This window comes from Thermobia domestica, chromosome 3 (assembly GCF_964235325.1).
Source record: "Thermobia domestica chromosome 3, izTheDome1.hap1.1, whole genome shotgun sequence".
Classification (NCBI taxonomy): domain Eukaryota; kingdom Metazoa; phylum Arthropoda; class Insecta; order Zygentoma; family Lepismatidae; genus Thermobia; species Thermobia domestica.
The window spans coordinates 26,554,923-26,581,582 of NC_137456.1; the positions used below are offsets into that span (position 1 = coordinate 26,554,923).

At 39.0% G+C, this 26,660-nt stretch overlaps 1 protein-coding gene across 5 annotated transcripts in view; it reads left to right on the forward strand.

The window, feature by feature from the left end:
- The window catches only part of LOC145680246 (TOM1-like protein 2), a 172,184-nt gene that overhangs the window by 38,873 nt on the left and 106,651 nt on the right, over positions 1–26,660 (forward strand). Inside the window, exon 1 of one of the 5 annotated variants that reach the window (XM_081750574.1) lies at positions 16,246–16,431. The exons of the other annotated variants lie outside the window; for them this stretch is intronic. Within the exon in view, the coding sequence (XP_081606700.1) occupies positions 16,401–16,431 (31 nt within the window). The 5' untranslated portion in view covers positions 16,246–16,400. Of the gene's footprint in view, positions 1–16,245; positions 16,432–26,660 lie in introns of those variants that run through there. 5 annotated transcript variants of the gene reach the window in all.

Here is a 26,660-nt window from a genome sequence, read left to right on the forward strand (position 1 = left end):
CAGAAAGTTTATTTACATAACATAACACATATTATTATACCAAGCATATATCAGCGGAGCAGACAACAACTATCTTTTTACAGAGACATCTAGCGGATGTCACGGAACAATTACAAACAGCGTTCTAGACAGCTACCACTATAACTCAAGTGGACTCGTCCATAATTTTGAAATTGTCAACTTCTCTTTCTCTGAGAGTGTTCCGTTGACCAAGGGACGCTTCGAGAGTCTAACATGCTAAAAATGGGCGTGTCTTTAAAAAGTAGCACCTCTTTGTATCCAGCATTCTCTCATCGATACGCTAAAAATTTTATGACTTTTAAAGTATTGTATTTGTAGGAACTGTGTCTCGGTAGTGCTAGTGTATGCTACTACCTACAATAACTCTAAGAAATGAGACTAGCAATCCATCTAAGCAAAACCTGAAGCTCATAGGTAATCTATCCTTATGAAGATGGTTACATTGATTCCTACATCTTCCACGACGTGGGAGTCCAACGCTCCGTTAGGAACACATGCTTTCTTTAAGTTTTTTTTTTCTGTGAAGCTTTCTCTGCCTCTCTGCAAGCAAACTAGCGTATCTAAAATGTAGAATTTTCTCTCTTCTCCGAAGTTAATATTAATTAATATCAAAAATCATTGCTTCACTCTGAAGTCCCGTCCTGTTGCTCGTTAATATTCAGTTACATAACAAAATAAACAAAACATACACATAAAAATACAAATAAAAATTATATGCTACCGCTGATACGTATGTAAATATCAATAGACTTTATATGCAAATCCCTAATTAAATTGTAATAATATTCATAATTTCACGCAAAAATTAAATATGTAAATCATCTTAGGACACAGATCATGTGACGTTCACATTATTCCGCTCCTAAGGAAATGCAACCGTTAATCGCTTAATCGTTGCATTTTCTCAGAAGAGGTGCCAATATACTTTACGTAAATCACATACATATTCCGTATATACTAAACTTTACACAAAATTTCCATAAATACATCAATATATTCTAACAATAATAAAATAGTAAACTACGCACTAATATCAAATTAAAATTATCCCTAACATGTCATAATCACTTCACAACTTATCATTATATACGAAATTCGTCTCTTTACATTATATCATTATTCATCTGTAGTATTACACTCCGCGCAACAACTCTCTTGAAAGCCAGACGTAAGGAGGTGCGTCTGGGAGTGTATACTTCTTCTGCTCTCCATCCTGTATGACGCGCTATGTTTACTTCCTGCTTCTCCTACGTCATCAGGTCAGCTGGGTCCTGAGGAGGCGTGGTTTCACGCTGTACGTATTTCTTCAGGTGAAACACGTTTCTCTTCATTAACACTTCTCTAGTCTCAGGATCACCGAGCGTGCAGACATTATTCTGCGCAGTGGAGAGGGTCAAGTACGGTCCCGTGTAAAGGAGCATTATCTTTTTGGTTATGCCAGAGAAAGCGTCAGACTTGGGAAAAGCTCTCACCAGTACCAAATCTCCAACCTCGAAACGCGCTGGCTCGCGACGTTTATCGAAGGCCTTCTTTCTTCGCTGTGCTGAGTTCTTCAGATTACTTGCTGCTAGCTCGACATAATATTTCAACGATTTGTGTCTCTCTACTTCTGGGATCTCGAATAATCTCGCCAATTCTCTAGATGGTGATTCTCCCAGGTGTACTTGATATGGACTTAAACCAGTCGACAGATGTACGCTTGAGTTGAGACACTTTTCGATTTTCTCAAGATGTTTGGGCCATTCCTTCTGCTTGTCATGGCACAATTTTCGTAACATTCTCACTGTCGATTTCACACCCACCTCAGCCATATTTCCTTGGGGATAGTACGGAGTACTATAGATGGGCTTAAGGTTTAAGTCCGAGAGTTCCTTCTTCCACTTAGCACTTGAAAACTGTGTCCCATTGTCCGTCAATATGATCTCAGCAGACGGGCACAGTTTCAGGAACTCCTTCAGCTTCTTTAACGCTGTGTCTGTGGTGGCCCTTCTGCACGCATACAGTCCTATCAACTTGGAGAAAGCATCCACGCATACAAGGATGTACGACACGTTGCCTACCCCCACAGGGAGAGGCCCCAACCAGTCCAAGCATACCATGTACCCAGGGCGGCGCACTAAAACAGGGTTCAGTGGTCCCGAACGATACATGTGAGGGGGGATGCTTTCTGGCACAAACCACAGGAAGCTGAGAATTTCTTTATGGCATTCCTCATCTTCGGCCATACAAAATATTCAGTTAACATTGGAACAAGTTTGCTAGCAGACAGATGTCCTCGCTCATTGTGGTAATATTCCAACAATGGCTGCACAAGCACTTCCGGTATGCAAATCCGTAGACCAGAACGGTCACGTTTGCATAGCCGTCCATTCGAGAGCAAGTACTGGTGGTTCTCGCTGGCTGTTTTCCCTGAGTTTTCCTGGTTCTGCAGCTTTCTCTTGACGTCTCCAAATACAGGGTCAGAAGTTTGCAGCTCTGGCAACACTGCAATCAGTTCCCTTAACTGACTCGGAATGTGCGTCAGTATAGTCATAAGCGATTCATTCAATACTAATTTCTTTGCTTTATCAAATTGAACCCCTGTATTTGGTGGGTACCTGGAGTGGTAATCACTTAAATTGTCCTTAGACTTCACATACTCGAACTCGAAGGAAAGCATGTTCAAAGTTAGTACCCAACGCATCAGACGCTGTGACGTAAGCCTACATAACAGCAGAAAACGTATCGATTGATGGTCGCTGCGAATTTTGAAGTGGTTGCCTACCAAATAGTGCTTAAACTTGCACACGCCATCAATTACACCAGCCATCTCTTTCTCTGAAATTCCATAATTACGTTCTTCTGCATTGAAGATGCGTGACGTCATTCCTATTACACGGACCTCGCCATTGTCGTCCAGTTGATAAAGATGCGACGAACAACTTACATCGGAAGCATCGCATTCCAAAATAAGTTGTCTGTCAGGGAGCGGCTTCTTCAGCACTACTTTCTCTCTGAAGACTTCGCGTATCCTTTGAAACGCTACGTCATGACATGGCAACCATTGATATTTCACTCCCTTCTTTAACAACTGAAACAATGGATATAATATTTCTGAATACTGCGTACTGAATATTCTGTAGAATTGACAGTACCCAATAAAACTTCTCAATTCTTTCACATTTCTAGGTTTACGAAATTCCATGACCTTCTCCAGTTTCTCCTGCGACTTCTCAATTCCAGCAGGTGAGAGGTCATAACCCAGAATTGATATTCTACGCCTCGCAAATTGGCACTTTTTCAGTCTTAGGGTGAGACCGCCTACTTTTAATTTTCCCAAGACAATATCAAGATGGCGCAAATGATCATCAAAAGAAAATGACGATATGGTTACATCATCAACATAATGGCCACAAAATTCACGACACTCATCCCCGAGAATGGAATTGATCGCACGCACACATGAAGCCAAACTTTGCTTGGTCCCAAATGGTAGCTTCTTAAATACGTATGTAATTCCGTCGTGAAGGAAACCTAGATATTTCTGGCTGTTTTCTTCCACTAAAATTTGCTGGAACGAATCGACTGCATCCAAACTAGAAAACCAACGCCTTTCACATAAATCTTGCAACGTACACAGTGCAGGGATTGGTTGATCGAATTCTGAGCGCGTAATAGCTCCGAGCTTGCGCGCATCCAGGCAAGTTCTCAAGGTCCCATTCTTCTTCGGAACAATCACAAGTGGGCTAAGATAAGAAGTGGGATGTTTCTTTATGATACCCCACGCCAACCAACGATTTATGGTATTAGTAACAGCCGTTCTGTGTCGCAGAGGGTAAGGATACATCCTAGTCTTCATGGGTCGGTCATCGGTCACTTCTATGGAATGGCAGTAGTCTCTAATGGTACCGGGCTTCTCGTCAAATATGGCTCGATGTTTGTAGAGCACGTCGTACAACTTTTGCTTTTCATCCCCACTCAAATCCGTATACTTTTCGACATGATCTTTAATATCGTCGGGTGTAGCCTGGGTTCGAACCTTCGCCCATTCCTGTGGCGAGTAAACAACATTCGCAAGTTCGGCTGCAGTTGGGAACTTCCCATCGTCCAACTGGCTGCGCAGGGTAGCCAACTCTCTCTGGTGGCCTCCGCCTGCTGACGCTCGCTCGAACTGCTCTGTAGTCAGCGGTCCTCTCCTCGACACGCACATACTACTAACTGTGGGATTCTCACAATCAACCACATCCTCTTCGAACTCCCAGGATATTTTTCTTATGAAAAGGTCTTCTTCCTCTATTTCAATGTCTCGAAAAGAAACTTCTATATGGTGGGGGTGATTAAGCGAAAGGACGTTTCTCTCATAGTCTAAAATCGCTCTACTTTCTACAAAGAACTGTGAACCCAAAATGAGTTCACGGTTCAGCCCTTTCACTATTATTGCCGAAGTATAGTACTCCTTATCTACAATAATAAGTTCTAACAATACTTGGCCGATGATCGACGCCACGGCGCGACCGAACGCTGAACTGACTCTAATGTTCGCAGACTTGATGAACGCTGGTGGGGGGTCTCGTTTACGTATTTCTTCCCAACATTGCAGTGAGATCGCGGATATGCTAGCTCCACTATCCAATAATGCCAGAATCTTTTATTATTAAATAGACCTACTTCTACCTCGGGAAGTGTTACTAGGATATTATTAGGTAGCTTTTCGGTTGAACTTTCCAGCAAGTCTCTAAAGATCGCATTCGTCTCGTCAAACAACTTTCTGTTTATTTTAATTTTGTCCCCATTTCTCTGTAATAACATAATTTCAGGGTGACGAATGTCGTTATTTCCTTCACGATCGAAATGTGTGGTGCTAATTATACGTCTGCAAGTTTCACAATCCCCATTCTCAAGTGTCTCTACAGTCTTTACTAAGGTCTCACTACTTTCTTTTTCTTCTTCTAAAACATTGTTATTCTCAATAACACAATTACGCATATCCTCAGAAATAGATTTCGCCGGTTGAACCTGAATATCCAGTACGCAAGTATTCACGTCACCGCTCTGAGAACATGCGGACAGTTCTCAGTGGCGTTGACTAGTTCCTGGGCTATTCGCACGTGAGTTCCCTCGAGACGAGACTTGTCTCGAGGACTGTTCAGTCCTTTCGTTATGAACTCGGAGCTCATTAACCTCCGCCGCATAGTCACTGTTACGGTTGTTATTGCGTGGTTGCGTGTTACCACGACCCCTATTCCTTCCACGTCTTTGTCCTCGATTGTTTTGATTTCTCGTTCGAGAATCTCCAGTGTCACGATCCTGACCACTGGAATTTCTCGAACGCCAATTGCCATTATTATTGTTACTTCTATTTCCATTGCCTCTTCTTGTACCCCTATTGTGATAAGGCCCATTGTCCCTGTGGAACCTTCTGTCTCTTGTGGGGTTACTCGGCCTACTGTTTCGTGGGGGGGGGAAGATCGTCCTGTATCTTCTTCTTCTTCCTCTACGGTGAGCGTATTTATTCCCCTCCTATTATTGTTATTGCTTGGTGGCTGGTAGGTGGACTGTAGCTCACCAACAATACTTAATAGCTCATCTATAGAGCGAGGTTTCGATGAAACGATGCATCTATAGATGGAGAATGGCAATTGTCGTGGAAGAACTCTCAAAAGTACCTGGGGAGATAAAGGGGGGTCGAGAATACTGTTGGTGTGCAGTAACTCCAACAAGTATTCCGTCGGTTTCTTGTTTCCCCGTGTCTCAAAGCGTGACGTCAAAATGGAGGCGCGGAGATTAGCAAGTTTCTCCTCACTGAGATATGCGTTCTTGAAATGCCTAACGAGATCCTGGTACGTGTTGCATTTCTTTAAAGTCACCTGTACCCACTGACGTGAGATGCCACGGAAGCAGTGGGAGGAAAATGCTAACCGTCTCTCCTCTGGTACGCCCGTTAAATCAAAGTAGTTCTCTAGCTCTACCAGAAAATTGTGGGCCTGAATCTCGGATTCGCCTCCTGTAAAAACAGGAAGAGACAGATCTCTGTGTAGCAACCCCAATGCCGACGCTACCTGGCAAGTAGCCACGCTACCATTGCTACTACTGACGTTGATGTTTTGAGGGGGGGCAGCCTGCTCGTCTGAGTTCTCACGCCTGGGAAGCTCAGGAAACTGTCCCGCATGGCTCGGTCCAGCGACCGGCGTGTCGACTCTCTCATGCGAGACAGAGGCTGTGTTCTGACAGCTGGAACCGTTTTCTCTCACCGACTCCTTTAACAGTTCCAGCTGTTCCTCCCATCTCAGTTCTGCTCTACGTAGCTTGGATTGCAAATGACCCACTGAACTATCCACTGTTGCCTTCACTCTGTCTATTTCGCTAGAAACGGCGGCTACATTTTCCCCCACTCTCTCCATGTCACCACGTAAATGGCTGACATCCCGAGAGACCTGGGCGAGGTCTGAACCAAGGACCTCAGAAATCTCGCCTATCTTATTTTCAGTGTGTACTTCTAACTCACTGATCCTATTTTCGGTCGCCTCAACTGATGACTTTAACTCTTGGCAGGATGCTGCGATCTTGGATTCCAGAGCTTCCGCTGAGGAATCGATCCTTGGCTCTAGCTCTGTCACATTCTGAAGCATCTCATGCCGGAAACTGGCAGTGATCTGCTTTTCGACAGCTTCTAACCTATCTAGCATCGCTCTGCTAGCGTTCTCCTGCCTACTTGCTAATTCCGATAACGTTTTCTCTTGTACCCTTTCTTGTTTTTCTAAATTCTTTTCCTGTTTCTCTAATTTCTCTGCAATTTCTAAAAGTGATATTTCCTGCTTCTTTTCTTGCTTTTCTAGCTTCTTCGAAATGTCGTTTAATGATTTCTCTTGTTTTTCGGAAAGCTCTAGTAATGTCTTCTCTTGTTTTTCGGCCATTTCCCTTATCATATTAACCAATGACGCGAGACACGGGTCAGTTATAGATGTGACTTGCGCTGAGGTGCTAGGAACTGGTTCCCTAACCTGCTCCGATTCATTAGCCCTATCATTATTAACGGTGCCTTCTCCAGGCGGAACTACTTCCTGGAGAGAGGTGTTTACATTTCCTACAGAATCGCTCACGGTGTCCTGAGACTCCGATGGAAATTCCATTACTTGCGCAAATTGTTCGTCAATGATATTGTCGCCTACAAAGCCTTCCATCGCCTTAGCTTGTCTACGCGTTATTACCATCAAAGTGATTATGATCTCTAGATAAACAACTATGTGCTCTAATATGCCTGATCTGAATTCACTAAATATTATTCCCCTCCAAAAGGTTTAGCAATTTTCAAAACACTTCAAAATAATAAATGCACACAAAAATAATCTATATATATAAAAGAGAACGTACAAATCCTTTGTTAGCTCATCACGCTAATACGGCTGAACCAATTTCTTTCATTTTTGGGGGGTTATTAAGATTTGGACCCTAGATGGTTTTCATCATATCACTTTAATTTTCAATTACCAGTGTCTTGAGATAATTGACCATTCAAGTGTCCATAACGTAGAAATCCTTTGTTAGCTCATCATAGCTAAATCTAACCGTATTTATATGCAACCCACATGACCGTGTCACTCGGCGGGTTAACATAAATGACAGGCGGTATAATGTTAACATTTACTGCAATCTTCTATGGTTTTTATCATATCACTTGAAAGCGAAAAAGTAAAAATTATCTAAGTAACAAAGTTTATTGCGTTCCGGGGTGACCCCAGCGAAGCGGGGTGAACGCTGCTAGTACACACATAAATTGTAAACTTTCTGGATGGCAGCGCGACAACCTGAAAGAAAAAACATCTACTGACACCCGCGTCTGGCTTGTACTAAATTATCGTAAAAAAGAAACGTTGGGTATCTTTCATTTCTTGTGGCAACATATTTTACTGAACAGAAAAATGAAAAAGAAAAACAAGACTTTACTTTAATTCTTTTGCCACAACATTTACTATTAAAACAAAATTTTGAAAAGGGACATTACTATAAAACATACATCCAGGATGGTGTGTGTGCCGAGCCCCACGCGCACGGCAGCCAAGTTCTTTGTGAGCGGGAGGAAGTGAGATTGCATGATATGAATAAATTACCAAAATAATTAATATGCAAAAATGCAAATGTGGGAGGAATCTCTATCTGAATACTGATAATTACTTTAAATTAATGCAACCTCCAGCCACAAAGTTAATTTACTAAAATTAGTCAGTCGGTAGAGTCTTAATTTAAATAAAATTGAAATTTTGAAAAAAAGCAAAATGAGATTCCTGTTAAGCATGAAACTCTAATTTACAGGTTACTATGGTTTTAACACCCATCCTGTATGCGAAAGACACCCAAAATACGCTCATCGTATTTACGACTCGTAGACAGACCCAGCTTCTGGCCTGAAAAGGAAACAAGATAGACAAAAGGGTAACACATTACCTTGCGGCCATACTGCAAACAAGAATAGAAGTCAAAATTCCAAGGGTAATCCTGTTTAATTCACCACTTCGAGAATTTCAGATGCACAAAATATTTTATACACAAGAGCACTCGCGCGCGCGGTCTCGCTGAGACCTGAGAAAAAAAAGAAAAAAAAATATTTCCTTTTAAAATTTCTTTATCACACTTATGAGCTCTCAATTTTAATCGTTCGTGCACGTTATGGTTATTGCGCCGCGCTCTTCTTACTTGAAGTGTCTCTGCTTTCACTATTGTATCCACTTCCGGGTAGGGTTTCTTCCGATGTTGGGGACCATGCTCCTTTCCCTCGTGTCGTGCTGCTAGGCTCCTTCTACCGTCATCTTTCCTCTGACATTGGATTCCTGCTACATCAGTGGCGGTTCAACAGGGTAGTCCTTTGTGCGATAAAACTAGTGAATAGGTTAATGTGTGAAGAAAGTTCCCACTAGACTATCATCATGTGATACACTGGCGTTATACTGCACTAAACCCGCATACTTTATACAAGCAAAAAGGCTCAGTTCTTGTATTACGCGGTATTCAAATAAGCTATACTATAAGATAGTATCGGACACTGCCTAAAATCAGGCGTTGAGTTTGTGTTCAATAATGCTATTACTAGCTTAGTCTTCACCGTAAGTGACGTTAACATGTGATACGGCGTGTGACGTCAACCGCAAAAGTTACAACTGTGCGAAGCACTTCACGAAATATACGGTAAAGCTTTGTTTCTTCCCACTAGTAACTTTTAATACATGTTGCACTTTGTTTTATACCACCACATAGCCTTTTCGTAAAACGCACTTTTGTTAAATATTAGTACTACCTTCTACGCACTCATTCCACTAAGGGAATATTAGTTCGGCGTAAATGAAGAATTACCGGAGGTAAATTAGTTATTAATGCTTATTTGAAAGCACACACGCACTAAGTATACGTTTGTTATTAACGCACTGCTATTTCGAACACATAGCTGAATGCTACAAAGTTTCAAGTAACTGACGGTTAAACACGACTCCGAATTTCAGTGTTCGATGTTCACTACATCGCGATTCAAGAGGAACTGTCCTTTCTGGTTGTCCCTTGTAATGTTATATCCACTCAAGGTTCATTGTTTCCTTCAACTTTTGGGTTGGGCCAATCCACTATAGCCCGCTTCACTGGAATAGGGGTGAAAGGTGCGTCCCTCACCTGTGAGCTTCCAGTGACCTAAATAATTTTATGTACAACACTTTTTCATATTCTTTTTCACTTTGTAGATCACTCCAATAACATCGTTGAAGGGCACTATGAGTGTTTGATAGCTTATTATTCAAGCTTCATTTTGGTATATTGCACTCACTCACACTGTGCTGTATTTACAAGGAATATTAAAATAAACACCAAAGTTATTCAAACTTGGTCACTTGACATGTTTACTTACACAACTTGACAGGTGGTACCACCTAGTGGCAACACCAGGAACTGTTTGTACAAGTGACATTGAATATTGTGAATTATTGCAACTGATGCATTGGAGGATTGTGTTTATGAGCTGATTACTTATGTTAATTTGACAATTTAAATAAGCTACACCAAATGCAAACAAATTAAAATGACTCTAAACAAAGCTGTAGTAGCCTGACACATTATAATAAGCATAATAGAACTGTTTGAGAATTCGCTTCTCTCTTGTAACAGTATTGCATCTCGTCTAGGTTTAAAAAAAAACTAAGGTTTGTGTTTAGTCTCTCTGAATACCTTCCACAACCATTAACTAGGCCTAAAACTGCCATTAGTACAAGCCATTTATATCAAACCAAAATATATATCGAACTAAATATATCTAAAACTACGGGAACACCCAGAAAGTTTATTTACATAACATAACACATATTATTATACCAAGCATATATCAGCGGAGCAGACAACAACTATCTTTTTACAGAGACATCTAGCGGATGTCACGGAACAATTACAAACAGCGTTCTAGACAGCTACCACTATAACTCAAGTGGACTCGTCCATAATTTTGAAATTGTCAACTTCTCTTTCTCTGAGAGTGTTCCGTTGACCAAGGGACGCTTCGAGAGTCTAACATGCTAAAAATGGGCGTGTCTTTAAAAAGTAGCACCTCTTTGTATCCAGCATTCTCTCATCGATACGCTAAAAATTTTATGACTTAAAGTATTGTATTTGTAGGAACTGTGTCTCGGTAGTGCTAGTGTATGCTACTACCTACAATAACTCTAAGAAATGAGACTAGCAATCCATCTAAGCAAAACCTGAAGCTCATAGGTAATCTATCCTTATGAAGATGGTTACATTGATTCCTACATCTTCCACGACGTGGGAGTCCAACGCTCCGTTAGGAACACATGCTTTCTTTAAGTTTTTTTTTCTGTGAAGCTTTCTCTGCCTCTCTGCAAGCAAACTAGCGTATCTAAAATGTAGAATTTTCTCTCTTCTCCGAAGTTAATATTAATTAATATCAAAAATCATTGCTTCACTCTGAAGTCCCGTCCTGTTGCTCGCTAATATTCAGTTACATAACAAAATAAACAAAACATACACATAAAAATACAAATAAAAATTATATGCTACCGCTGATACGTATGTAAATATCAATAGACTTTATATGCAAATCCCTAATTAAATTGTAATAATATTCATAATTTCACGCAAAAATTAAATATGTAAATCATCTTAGGACACAGATCATGTGACGTTCACAACAGTATGGCGGATGCAATAGTGTTTCCCATTCAAGGTGTAGGATGGTGTTCCGGCTCATTCTAGCTATGTGGGGCATAGCGTTGTCCCGTAATGGGGGAACCCCTTAGCGATTGAGAAGTGTTGGCTCCAGGGTTTTGAGTTTTTCTTGAACACGGCTCAACTGCTGACAGTAGACAGTTGCATTGATGTTCTTCTCTGACCGCCCGGTAGCAGTTCCCGATGCACGATGTCGTGAACAGTCCACCAAACACACAGGAGGACTTTCTGGAACCGGAAACAAATCATCTGGGACACATAGACCCAACTTGTAGTGCTTCCCAAATTGATGGAGGTGCTGGCGAATGGTTTCTCGACTAACATTGAATGTTAGCACCAGTTCCTCACATGTCTGTTCGGCTCAATTGCTACCTGAAGATCCTCATTTTGTACATGTGTTGGTCTTCCGGCACGTGTGGTGCGTCTTTCGTGAGTGTTCCGTCGCCGTCCTTAAACTTGCTAAACCACCCTTGCACTGTATGCGTAATCACGATACCCTCACCAAAGCCCTGAGGTATGTTCCGCCCCGCTACAGTGGCGTTTGATCCAAGTTGGAACTCGTACAGCATACACGCCCCTATGACGCTCTGTGGAGGTTCCATATTCACTCCGTCCTTACATACGTTTACGTTGTAACTGAACTTCCACAACCATGTAGAATGTCGGATATACCCACACCAACAACTGACCTTCGCCTTATCTCCATTCGCATTAAACTCACGATATGAGGGTCAATTTTACACAGAATTCCACAAAAAGCGACAGAACTTTCTTGGTTACCTTTATATATCTCTCAGGACATAATATGTTTCGTATAGAGAATATTGTTTTTTTTTTTCATATAACGTCTATATTAAACTTTAAGTTTTAATATCTCGAGATCCGGAGGTCGGAATGTCAAAACGCCTTCAGATTCGTGTTCCTCGTGATCTAGTTTACAAAATATATAAAAATCAGGGGAGGTCCAATTTGCTTCCCTGCATCCTACTTCTCAAACGAATCAGTTTTCCAGAGTGTACATTTTGCTTCAAACTGAGTTCTGCCCTGGCTAAGAAACGTAAATTCGCTTCTATAAGAGTCTTTAAAGTTACACTTGAAATTGTCGTTCGGCATTCTTGTAGCTTGTGAAGGTATGAATAATTCAAGTATGTTTGTTACAACATCTACAAACGAATACTCATTCGTATAGAACCTCCAATACATTACATAGAAAACACATGAACTATACAAAGAAAACCATTGTGCATTAGAGCAGATCTCTTATTAGCAAATGATTCTGCACACGCGCACTGCTCAGATAGCCCAGAGCTTGAGCCTGAGCGCGAGTCCAAATTTAACTCAATCGCGATTGAGATTGTCAAAGGTGTAGCGGTTTACGTTGAATATACCATACCAACACTTTATCAACTAAGTCCTCTTAGATTTTTCTCCAATCCCAAAAAGCGGGTGGTTTTTCGTGATTAAGATATGTTTAAGCGGGGGACGAATATATAACCTGAAAATCGGGTGGTACCCGCTAAAATAGGGTAATAAGCCAACACTCAATAGATATAAGGTATATCCCTATTTAAGATCACTACACATGCAACTCATGAAATTCAATTTGAAATATCATCCACTTAGACTGACATCTTTTATATTATTATTACTCTTTCCCCATATTTTTAAAAATAGTACTGCCACTCTTTCTTTTGTTAACAAAAAGGCACCACCTCCCTTTCTTAATATAAAGAAAGAGAAAAGAAAGAAAGAAAATCTCTATCGCAATACACAATTTTATTGTTGATTTATTGCCACTCCGATAAATGTGAATGTTGTGGTTTTGCATGTGTCGACTGGCTTCTTATCGCAAGTCCCAGACACCTGCAATAGTTTATACTAGACGGAAACACCGATCATATTTTATCCTGTATCTTTTTACTTCCCAATAACGATAGCCGTGCCTCTTTGAGAAATTGCAACTTTTTTTTTTTTTTATTCTGCCAATTGTAAAAGTATAGAATTTCCCTACACTTTAGGACATTCTAAGAAAAACTACCTTCTTTTCCTTCTGCAAATTTTGATCATTTTTCCCTAAGCCGCCGAGGGAAATTTCCCTCCATCTGGCAACTGAGAGCCGGTGTGGGGAAAGATTCTTTGCTGTTTTCTCGTCGTTACTTGATATTAGTGCTGTAGAATTTTTGACATTTGCGGTTTTCAAAACCGAAACCGCAAAAGCGGTTTTCAAAACCGACATTTCGGTTTTATGAAATTTCACTTTTTTCAAAAACCGGTTTTCGGTTTTTTCAAAAACCGATTTCGACAGCACTAGTACTAAGGCTCGGATTTCCATGAACTAAAAGCTTTGTAAAAATATTCAATCGTTGCCAATACTATAGCAAATATCAGAGCGATAACTAAAGCTCACCTGAAATATGCCCAAAAATATACTTTTATATGACTTCGATCCCAAATATGATTACAGCTTTAAAAATTTTCAAATATACAATTATATAACCAATAAAAGTTGCATTTTCATGTTCAAAACATCATTAAACTTGTTTAATTAGATATGTAACAAGATAAAAATATAGGTCAGAATTCCCAGCCTTAGTTGTCACGTTGAAAACAAGCTCATATAATTAATAATTTCAGTTGTCCTTCTTATACTTGACGTGGTTAACCTTATTCTGTATCCATCTCCGGTTAATAAGTAGCATAAAAGCTAAGGTTTCGTTGAGTTCGGAGCAAAGTTTGGGAAACTGTTCATCTCCGCGTGGAGGAAGACGACTTGGAACGTTACTAAATACGTATTTAAACCAGAAGCATCTCCATCAAGTTCTGCAGGTCTTTCATTGCGGGTCTGTGGGCAAGTCACTGCCGCGGGTTCTACTGATTTGGATTTCTAAATTCTTTCTAGTATTAACAGACTTATTAAGCTTATGTTTTAAAAAATATCTTGTCCTTTACAACATTAATTAAAGCACAGTCGAAAGTTATGTTGTTGATCGTCTCACACCAGCGTTGTTATTTTTGAGCGGAAAAAAGCTTCACACGTATATACACTTTTTGTTGTAAATTTATTTAATTCCCGCACGTGTGTTTTGCTCGGTGGATTCTAATATTACATATATATAAGGCCTATAGCACTTGCAGAAAAAAAGTTATAATTGTTATGAAAAGACACATTGTGGTCTTTGAAAAACTTTGGCATAAACAAGCTACTTTTTCTTTTTATTTCCATTTGCGAACCAAATATTTATGAATGAAATCACCTTCTGCAATACGGATTTTATATATATAATTAAATTTAAGAACTTGTCCATGACTGACTTTTTAACAATACCTTATCTGCTGTGATGCACGTATGGAGAAATTCATTTCAAAGGTCGGTGTTCAATATGAGGGTAAATTATATTAAAATCTCTAAAATCATCCCTGAAATTAGGCTGAATTTACAGAAAAGTCGGGATTTCGAAGGGGTCAGGACTCCAGGGTCCTCTCCTTGCGTATGTCCCTGTCTGTTGTTGCATATGAACTTTCCTTGTCGCCGTCGACTGCGCACGTAGTACGTAATTTGCCGCAGCGGCGTCACAAGGGTAGCACATTTCCGCATTTACACATCTATATAAAAAAAGTACTTGTGTAGCAGCATCAAGGTCGTTCAGAGTGGAGTTTCGCAGCGTAGTGTTACAAATGTTGATTGACAGCAAGTTAAAGATGATTATTTATTAGATTTTGTAATTGTTGACATTGTTGCAAAACTGGGTAAGTTGAAAGGAAAAGATCAACAACATTAAATTCCTTTTTAAACACATTTTCTTCAAAAATTTTCTATTCTAATTAAGTTAGAATTGAGTGTATAGGCCTATATCAACTGTAGAATTTGTAGTTACTGACGAAGGTCACGGAAGGTGCTATGGGCTCACCCTTTTGAGTACGTAGTTACTGATAGGAGACTCAGACCTCATAGATTATCCTCTGATAGTTTAGGTGCGAGGGGCGTCCAATAATATCTGCATAGACAGAAGGGAATGCAAATAACCTCACCTGGTTATCACTGTTTTTCGATGTAGTCCCCATGAAGGTCTGTGCACCGCCACAACTTTGTGGGCAGCAAAGAAATCCCAGAGAAAAAAATAGTATTTGTCATGGCCTGCATACCACTTGGAAACAGCCTGTTGAACCTCATTGTTCGACGCAAAACGTTATCCCCGCAGGTGTTTCTTTAGGTCTCGGAAGAGGAAATAGTCACTAGAGGCCATGTCGGTCATCAGGTTTATTGAGAACCTTGATGACCGAGCGGTGCTCCACTTTCTCCAAATCCATTATTTGCGGCGTCACACAAACACTCTGCTCATTGCCAGTGCGTTGCTCCGACTGACCTCAAATTGCGCAGCGGGGTTCCCACAGTGGCCTCGGCGTACGTGTCAAACGTCATTATGCTCCACACCTCCCTTCCGGTCTAGATGAATAACTTATTGGACACTCCTCGTATAAAGTGTGACAATATAATTATAGTTATTCTGTTAGCATATTTTTTTTTGCAACATATTCGTTATACCACCATATCCATTTTCATTATATTAAATTTTTGCCGGACAAGAGCCCGGTTTTTCCCGCCCCAAAACACTTGCTGTTGATGTTGATAACACTTGCTTCCTGTCGTTCCATATCCAGAAACACATATGCCCATAATATCGAACGAGGCCTTTCTTGGGTAAGAGGCAACAGGTGAATCTTTGGAGTCTCTGTAAGGGCTTGTTTGATTGAAGTGTTAGGAGTGTGTGTGCAGGAAAGGGCGGGATTACGCTTTATTTCTTTCCTACGCATGTATGAACGCCCATGAGCAGAATAAAATTTGTCTGTACTTCTGAAACGGAAATATGCGTCATCCATTACAGTTAACTTTTTTCCCTTTCTTTTTTATCATATAAAATAAGTCTATGTTGCTTCTGGAGTTATCCTACCTGCGGGGCCGATGGATTGATGCGTGACAAAACATTGGCTCTACGGTGAGCGTTAGTGGTTTTCTAAACAGTGTGGATTGTGTACCTGTATGTGACAGGTGTCTGTTTAATTACTTTTCGGAAAATAATCATAAAGACAGCGTGATATTCGTTGAATTGTTTGTATGTTTGTTTTTGTGAAGCAGTGCCAGTTATTAGTTTGTATCTAGAGAGAGAGAGAGTTGATGCTTTCTGAAGATGGGGACAAGTCGTGTTATTACTTGTATTGGTAAGATAACTAAATATGTAATTGTTGACGCACAGTAATATTTTATGAGTAGCACACAACTTTCATATAACATGTGTAGCACAAATATTTATTCAGATGGTTTAACAAATAGGTGACATTTTTGAGAATGTCATATCTGTAGTAACTTTTAGTTATTATTATTGTGCGGAAAGAAAGCAACTTTTCTGAGAAACAAATATAACAGTGGCATATGTACACACATGTTAAGTAATGTTTCTTTTGGAAAGTTTTACTACATACTGTAGATGGTGGCATTTCTGATTCCTCTTCTCCCTTGATCAAGTTATTTGCATCATATTTAAATAATCGAAAACAAACTTATCTACAAAGAATATAAATCATCTGATTATATTGCATATTCTGGAATTCCCCAGGGCTCTAATCTAGGTCCGTTATTGTTCCTTTTATTCATTAACGATCTCCCTGATCATATTATTAAGTAAAAAATTGCTTTTTGCTAATGTCCTCAAAATATACGGTAGGATAAAGACCGTCCATGACTGTCTCGATTTACAACGTGGCGTGGAAAATATTGCTAATTGGTGTTCTCTTAACAAACTTAATGTAAACATAAACAAATGTAACATTTTATCGTTTACCAGAAACAAAAGTCAAATAGAGTTTGATTACTCAATGAATCAGATCTTTTTAAATAGATTAAATTCAAAGATCTTGGAGTTGTATTTGATACGAAACTGACATTTAATAACTATATAGAGAACATAGTTAATGAATCTCTCAAGATGTTAGGATTCATAATTAGAACTGGAAAGGAATTTAACAATAGTACTACACTAAAAAAATGTATTATGCCTATGTCCGATCAAAACTGGAATATGCTGTTGGCTGTGGTCTGGAACCCATCACAACAGCAGTACAGACACCAACTGGAAAAGGTTCAGTCTAAATTTATCAAATACTTGACGTACAAGACAACTGGAATCTATCCATATTATGAAAATTATCTAACATTAATAGACAACTTTTGTATCTCTACACTTGAACAAAGGCGAAATATGACAGATATAATTTTTCTCCATAAAATAGTACAAAACGAATTTAATTGTACGGATCTCATATCAACATTAAATTTTCATGTCCCGACACTTAAAACTCGTGCTAATAACTCTGGTCTGTTTTATTGCAAAAAAGCAAGGACCAACGTATTATTAAAATCACTAATTTGGAGAATGTGTTCTACTTATAACAAAATATGTATCAAACACAAAGAAATCGACATCTGCAATATGAACTCTATGTTTAAGAAAACTATTGTAAAGTATTATGTAATACACCAACACTATAATTGGGCTTATGCCTGTTGTGTTGATGGCAAATAAATAAATATGTGTCTAAGAAACATTTTGACGATTGTTTTGGCTGCAGTCCTATTTAGAATTCTTAAAATGAAATCTTTCAGTTTAACGTCCCACGATTATGCTCTTTAGGCTAAAGGAGACGACGATTAAGGCAAGTGAAGGATGATGGAAAAATTGATGGAATGAGAATATGGGAGGAAATACGAGTACCCCGAGAAAACCTACGGACATGATGCCCACCACAGACTAACTTGGCCGAGATGGAACCAAGGACCCCACGCACCAGAAGTAAACGCTCTACCATTGAGACACCGTACGCCCCCCTCAGAATTCCTATAGGAGATTTGATTGGTCATGTCACATTAAGTCATGTTAAGGGAAATTTTTAAAATCTTGTTTGGCTGGTGTTTTTTTTAAGAAAATTTTGTTCTTGGTTGGAGGGGTCATAATATGAGGGAGCTATACTGGGACATTATTTGCTACAGTGTGCACTGCACAAGGGTGTTTTGTGTAATAGCAAATTGATTTGTCTTGGCCGGGGAAGGGAGTTGGTGAATTGCGAGAGCGGGAGGGCGGAAGTAGATCTTGTAGAAGCACTGTTTAGTTGGAACTAGTTGGAACTTAAAGTACAAAACGCGAACTTCCAGTTTTAACTTCAAGTTCGAATTGTATGTGCAACACTTTTAAAGCAACTTCTGATACCCGAGGGGAAGATATTTAAATACATATAACTATAGGCGGAGACTAGGCGAAACGACTCACCCCCTTCCCCCAAAAATTATATTGACATAAAATAAGTGTACAGTGAACAAAAGATGAAAGTCTATGATGCAGTTAATCGCTGGATCGTTTAAACGAAAATAAAAACTAAATACACACCAGATATAAAGATCAAGGAGTGATTAACTGCAATATTGTTGCTTATGAAGATAATGATAACAGCGAATAAACTAGATACAAGATATTTTGTTGTGGATTAACAGCTCGCAATAAAACATATTTTCTTTCTGCATTATCAAATGTGTGTTGATCGAGTTATTTTCGTAACAAATTAAATATAGCTTCGTTATCTCACAAGTAACAACGTTTGAAAATATGCTTTAGAGAGCGTTAAAAACATCTAAATTTCGGAAAGTGGTTCCTTTGTAACAGTTTCCTTGTCAAATATTCTAATATTGTCAGATCATTCTCGGATATTCGAAGGGTTTCACTGACCCACTTTTAATCTATAAGTAGGAACGTGGAGGTACGGTATAACCCCATCTAGGAGCTTGGGATACTTTTTTTTTTTTGCCTTTGAAAGGGGTGAAGAACGTTGTGTCTTTCCTCACGTACAATTTGTAATACATTTGGCATTTTTTTTTCTGAACTTACTGGATGGTAAACTCTTATCCTCTGTTTAGGAAGATCAAGCGTCCTTCCACTTAACAGTGTTTTTAACATGTGTTTAATATATCTTATTTTCTTTTCGAACTTTCCGAGTTAAAATACCTCATTATCTTATCGCATAAGGAATTTTTCAGTATATTCCCTTTATTATTTTTCAGACTTCCGGTTTTTGTTTTCGGAGTTTTCGGATGATGATCTCCCATCATTTGTTTATGGAAAAGATAATTTATCCATTTAGAAAGACAGTCCTTCTTCTCATTACAATAGTTTAACATTTTAATAATTATTATTTATTCGTTTGCAATCCTACTTCTTGTTTTCGAACTTTTGAAGTGATGATCCTTTGCCCCATGCCACTCATATATGTTCACGGTGAAGAAGAACCTTTTCTGCAACAATTTTATTATAAATTAAAGTTTCTTTTCTTTTCTTTTCCTTTTTTTTTGTAAAAAATGTATAATTCCTTTATTCTTTTTCAATCTGCTTTTTAGTTTCATTTTTTGTTAATGATAATCTCCCGTCGTCGTCGTATTTAGAGTGACTTCTACTTACAATAATCTTAACACATGCTAAGGGTGTTCTTTTTTCTATGTACTTCCTGTATTTTTCAAACTAGTGGTATTTTCCGAACTTTCCGGACCATAATCCTAGCTCAGATTGCACTTTCTGACTGTTGCTGAATTAGAACTAATTCGTTATTGAGAAACTGTCTCCATATTCTGTAAATGATGATATCATGATCTGTCTGCGAGTGAGGGAATTGAGTCATCAGACAGCCAGAGAGGGAATATAATGCTTTTTGTGACCCAGGGAGTTATTTATCTCATACCAAACCGTCAAGGAAAAAAGAAAAAAGGCGTTGCTGTGGATTTTAAAGCGAAAGATATAGACAAATTGTCTTCCTTTAAAAAAGGATAGACCTGAAGCATCTGTTCATTGTCTCGGTGGCTGAACACTTCCTGTAGATGCGGTTTATGCACACGTTTCCGGCTTTGGAAGCTTCTGTGTATTATCTGTATGAGCAGCTGCTGTGCTATCAAGTATCATAACTTCTATCTGGTAAACCATTAACTATAAAATGACATTGAATAATCATATTAGAATGAATAACCTGTCCCAAATGCAGTCCGTTTCAAACGGTTTCTGAAAAACACTGTTTAAAATTAGATATAATACAATAATAATTGCGTGGGGTCCTTGGTTCGATCCCAGCTATCGTCAGGTGGGACTTGAGGTGGACAAACACCATATGCGTTTCTTCTCGGGGTTCTCCCGTGTCCTCTCACTTTCTTCATTCCACCATTTGAAGTTTATTATTATCATCTTCGTCTCCCTTAGCCTCGGACCATAATCGAGGGATATTATACAATAAAAAGATGACTATGGTTAGTGTGTGTTGTGTCGATACGAGAGATGGATTTGATACCCGGTAGGAGCTCATATGACTCGGATTTTATGTTACGTTGTAGCTGCACGTCTAATATGGCGTCAGTGTTTAAAAGATATGCTAAACTCCAAATCAAGATACCAACGGAGTTGTAAATAGAGGCCATTATGGCTTAATGGTAGATCGCGGCATTAGAACAAATTTGTGAGTATCCATAATGGCTCTGGAATTCACTAAAGGAATAATTAACACTTCTGACCAGAGTATATACATTTATTTATTAAAACTTAAATATAGTGTAACTGTTTCGACAACTTAACGTTATCTTCATCAGGCAGTAACTCTGATGTTCGCGCCCATTATCCTCATTGAACTCGTGGTTACGCGAGTTTGGGCTCAATTATTATACCCGAGGACCAGGGCCATGCGTTTGGACATCTCTGTTCATGACTACTAGTACATCTCCCTCCTCCTCTCCTCTCCACCTTTTCTGTTTCTCTGTGCTGCTGCTCCGATCAGAAAAAAAAAATCTTTGACGTCACATGTTTGACAGATAGAAGTGACTCAGTGTTATGTGTTATCCTCTTCAGACTAAAGAATATAAGAGAATAGTTGTGGAGGACTCGCTGGAATGAGACTATTTTACGAAATTGGGGAACTCCCAAGGGAACCCACCGACACGAAGTCTCCCACAAGCTTGTTCGACTGAATCGAACCAGGGACTTCGAATTATGGGTAAACATTCTACCACTGAGTCACCTATCTCTTCGCTCCAAAGGGTCTGCGGTGGCTCAGTGGTAGAGCGTTCACCTCTGGTGCATGGAGTCCTTGGTTCGATCCCAGCTGGCGCCATGTGAACTTTGTGGTGGACAAACACGGTTCTCGCGGTTTTCCCTCTTCCTCCCACTTTCTTCATTCACACTATTTTATTCATTTCTCATCATCACCGTCTCCTTTAGCCCACACGACATAATCGTGGGACGTAAAACTTAGATTTCATTTTATTTTCTCTTTCCTTCAACTTAGCAATTATTAGTTTTCAGGTAAGCTCAGAGAGATGGTGGCTGCTGTTATTTTAGTATGAAATCTATGCTGTACCAGATTAATTACGTGTTACGTATTAACTCATTTTTTAAAATTGCAAACAAGGTTGATACTGATAATTATTTCCATTGGAATACATGGAGAACTCATTTTTGGCATCAACTAGATGGATCACCTCCATCAACAAAGTCAGTTCTAAACTTTTATGACACTATACATCGCGTCCAATATTGATTATGTCCCATCAAGAAATTCTTGAGATTTGTTCTCTCTCGGACGAACGGACATGCGGACAGAGTAATATATAAAGGAGTTGTGGTAAACTAAAGTCCTTAAAAACTAGCAATCACAAGACAGTCAGCAGTAGTATATAATTTTTTAAAGATTTTTGTTGAGTGAGGCTTAGAGGGGTCGGTTGGCAGCAATAACTACAGCATTAAGAGTATTTGTCTGGTTTGAAGGACATAACCAGAAATGAAGTGGGTCAAGATTTGTGAGTGGATCGTGGGTCAACAGAACATGACCCACGGCGATCTACTCTGATCCCCCGACCCACTCTATTCAGTGCATTGTAGACAGCATCTTCCGAACACTGGTGAATTTGTCTTATGTTTTACTTTCAAGGCCTCCCATTTTTATTTCTTTTTTCATTTGTTTCTATTTGTTACCTGAGATTAATATATCTAAATGAAAAAAAGCTCCAGGCACTTTTGGAAATTGATATTTGTAATTGTAATAATAGCAATAGGACTAACTACTTGGCTCTCGAGATACAGTCGAATTTTACAGTTTTTCCCCTTTATGTTGGCCTGCTTTACCTTGATTTGAAACTTTAAAAAGCATCCTATTTTCCACTGAAAAATTCAACAAGGAAATAATTGTATATGATAATTATATTGAAATTCATCGTAATATGGCCCGTGACAAAAATTTAACATTCTATATCGTAAAGGTCAGATACACTGGTATTGTAACAGAGAGATGCCTGAGCGATTGATCGTAGAAATTTAAACTCCGATTAGTGATAATTTCACAGCCTTGTTTTATTACAAGTGTAAACTCAGTACAGTCAATGGAGAGGAGGGCGTGGATCATGAGTCAGAGTTGATGCCGATGGGTTTCGGTGGGTTAGAGTGGGTCGTGGGTCAAGTTTTCATTGATTCACGCCATCTCTGGATATAGCTCCATTATGTTGATTAGGTAATTATGTTGGTTGATATTCTGAAATTTAAGTTAGTTTCAAGATAACATTTTGTCTTATGATAATGTGAGGAATGTCTCTACATTTAATTAGGTAACGATTAAGCGTTCTTGGTTACTGACGTGTGTCTGTTCGCGTGCCACAGATGTTCGTTTTAACAAAGCAATTGTTGTACTTTGTTTTTTATTGAGTGCATTTTCGTATTTGCAGTAATTTTCCGTTACAAGCATGAATGCGTTTATTTTTTATTTACTGCAGTCTATTACAACATGATGAACCTAATGATAAAAGAATGAGTGATGAAACAGTCGACAATATATTTTTTTTTAAAAAAAAAGAGAGAGCGACACAATTATACAAAAAGTATAGTTTTTTAATAATGTTCCATCAAAAACTAGTAGAAATTTAAATAGAAATAAGTTGGGAAAGCTGCATAATTACTTATCCTTTTTAGGTTCGAGTATTAGTATTATTTAAGATTAAACTAATGAACCTGCGCTCTCTTCGCAGCGTATCATTGACATATGAATATGAATCTCCTTGTCATTCCCCACATCATCTGTACATGCCCCTTTACAGACGTAAATGAAGGACGTCTTGATAAAAATCGGCAAAGGGTATCACAAACGGGAGATTTTATTATTATTATTATTTTTTCAATATCTCGCACCGTTTGCAAGATTTCAGCCTACTTCTGTTTGGAGTTTCTAATTCATGTATGATCAGTGTTTTCTTTTTCTTGCATCCATTCTTGCATCCAATATGTAATAAGCAAATACATTACACACACAATTAATTATAAGGTCAGTGATATGTTCATTGGACAAAACATTCCAAATAATAAAAATTGATCTTACATTGGAGAAATAGTTATCCTTCGTTTTTCGTTATCATTTGGCCATAGCACAATCGCCGGAAAGATATACAACCCGGTACACAAATCTGTGATGTTGGAATATATAATTCGTAGGATATGATGCTTTATTTTTTTTTAATCTCAACACTTCTAGTGTATGCCTTAAAAATGTAATAAAGAAATAACGGTCATTTTTTAAGTATTCAATTAGTACTGAACAATCTATACAAGGTTTGCAATCGATCAGCGAAAATGTCATCTTTTTGGAGCGTATGGTTCCCGAGAACTTACTGTCGAAAAGATTAGCCACAAACATATAAACATTTTTGACCACAAACATATAAACTAGCATTTTAATATGTAGATTATGAGATTGACAGTCAAAAATACGGCAACTTCCAGACCTAACAAGTACCGGATTTTGAATGGTTATATGTGATGTATATATTCAACCCCCCCCCCCAAAAAAAATGACTTTTATCTGAATAGTCTTTTAAAGAAAGAAAGTTCAGCAGATGAATGATAAAATTAGGAGGAATGCCTATTACCAGAAACAAAAAGATCGAATTGATTATCAGCTGCACCCGATTAATTACGTGTTACGTATTAACTCATTTTTTTAAAAATAGCAAACAAACGGCTTCTCCAGAAATCATCTGTACACGAACGCGGTAAATTTGAAAATGCACTCGCAAAACAAAATTAATCAGATTAGAATGACCAGAAATTTGAATGTCAACCTGTAGTTTAATTCAGTTGAATTTACTGCCTTCCAATTTCCAATGAAATTCAAAGATCGCAGTTAGAAGTTAGTAACTAGGAATTAAGCTGCATTATTTCCTTTCTAACAACAGAAAGCGAAAACTCACTTTATCCTCCATTTGAAAGTACTAATGATTATGTGAACAAATGCTAAACTGCATTTGTTAAATGTAATTTGAAAATAAGAAACTTTTTACATTTCAGATTTTCGCGGAAAGGATGCTAAACCCCAACTTTACCAACGGAACATTTTGATCTTCAAACTTAACAGAAGTACGAGATTTCAGATCCGAAGTTTCAGACATAGATCCATAAATTATAATGAAGTATAACAAGTATAATACTTCCGGGAGAATTCTATAATGAGATTTGTATTCCGCAAAATGTAGTACGTGTATACAAGTAAAAGAAAAAATTCACCGACTCGTTCACTGACAGGTAGATCTCGTTAGTGAACTACTTGGTCTAGAACCTTGAATCTAGAGTATAGAGTAGACGTGATTTTGCGAAACACGAGCCGAGAGAGGCGCTTAAAAGTTTTGTTTGCTGTTTATCAGTTCTTGGAAATCATTATACGTAAAGCTTTTAAATTATTTCCGTGTAGCCTAAACTGCAGACAGGATTTAGCTAGATGCGACTACTACAGCGGGAAAGAGGCCCTTTTAGGCTTCTTATTAACCAGTTCTCGGAAACTATTGAGCGTAGGACCCCTTAATTTGTATATTCTTGTACCCTAGGCTGGCGTTACGAAATGTGTCCCTAAGGGAAATCGGGGGTGAAGGTCTTAACTTCAGTGAAATCGAAGGGGGCACGGTGGCTCAGTGGTAGAGCGCTTATCTCTGGTGTGTGGTGTTCCTGGTTCAGTCCCCGGTCAAGTAAGTTTGCGGACGTGTTTTTTTCTCGTAGTACTCCTGTTTCCTCCCACATTCTCATTCCAACAATTGTTCCATAATCATCCACTTGTAGTCATCGTTTCCCTTAGCTTAAAAGGGCATAATCCATTGGACGTTAAACTGAAAGATTTCATTTTTTTCATTTCAGTAAAATCGAACTCCAAGAAGTATTTTGAAACCAGAAAAATGTTCCTTTTAAATATTTTCCTACATATATAGGGTGTTAATGAACTATACGGACCGAAAGGGGTGATTCCTCACATCAAAATAAGAGAAAAAGTTCGTATGGACATATTGGGAAAATTGCATAGTTTCAGAGCTAGGGCTGTCCAAAATCGCGAAAAAGCTAAATTTCAACAGGCCCTATTTTGAAATCGAGAAACTGCGAATGGTGGTCCTTATCAGCGTAAGGGATGCCACGCATACGGAATCCAAAAGTGTATATTTCATTAATGTTCAATGGGTGTGCAGGGTATTCTCTACAGCGTGCTATTCTCAGGTATGCTGTCAACAGTGGTTTCAGATATGCGATGGGGGGCCGCGGTGGCTCAGTGGTAGAGCGTTCACCTCTGGTGCTTGGGGTCTCGGGTTCAAACCCTGCTCCCGCCAAGTGAACTTTGTGGTGGACAAACACCGTGTGCGTGGGTTTTCTCGGGGTTCTCCCGTTTCCTCCCACTTTCTTCATTCCACCATTTCATTCATTTCTCATAATCACCGTCTCCTTTAGCCTAACCGGCATAACCGTGGGACGTAAAACTTAAAGATTTCATTTCATTTTTTCAGATATGCGATGATTACAAGGTGGATCCAAAGAAGGCAAGATGTAAGCCTTGCCCCAATGCGTCGGAGAGTTTTAGGAACCGGCAGCTCTACGGTTTTTTTGTGTTCGAAATAACGTGTGCAACAATGTAATTCGTCATGGTATATTTCACGTTTTTTGCACTTACAAGCGTAAAAGAGAACATCGCAGTACGCTTTTTCCCGAATAAGAGAGACCGTCCTGGTGACGGTCCTTAACACTTCCCACATCCCGCCAAAGGATTTCGTGTTCACTGCTGTCAAAGCTTATCGTTTGCCTACTTTGGTCCAAGCATAAAGTTACACCACATCTCAAAATTCGGTTGACGGCATGTTTGGGAATTACATCCTGTAGAGAATACTCTACCTATTGAACGTTCATGAAATATCAATTTTTGGATTGCGTATGCGTGACTCCCATTATGCTGATAGCTACCACCATCCATGGTTTTTCGAATTGGAAATAGGGCCTGTTGAAATTTTAACTGCTTCGCGATTTTGGACAGCTCTAGCTCTGAAACTATGCACTTTTCCCTGTAAGTCCATATGAACTTTTTCT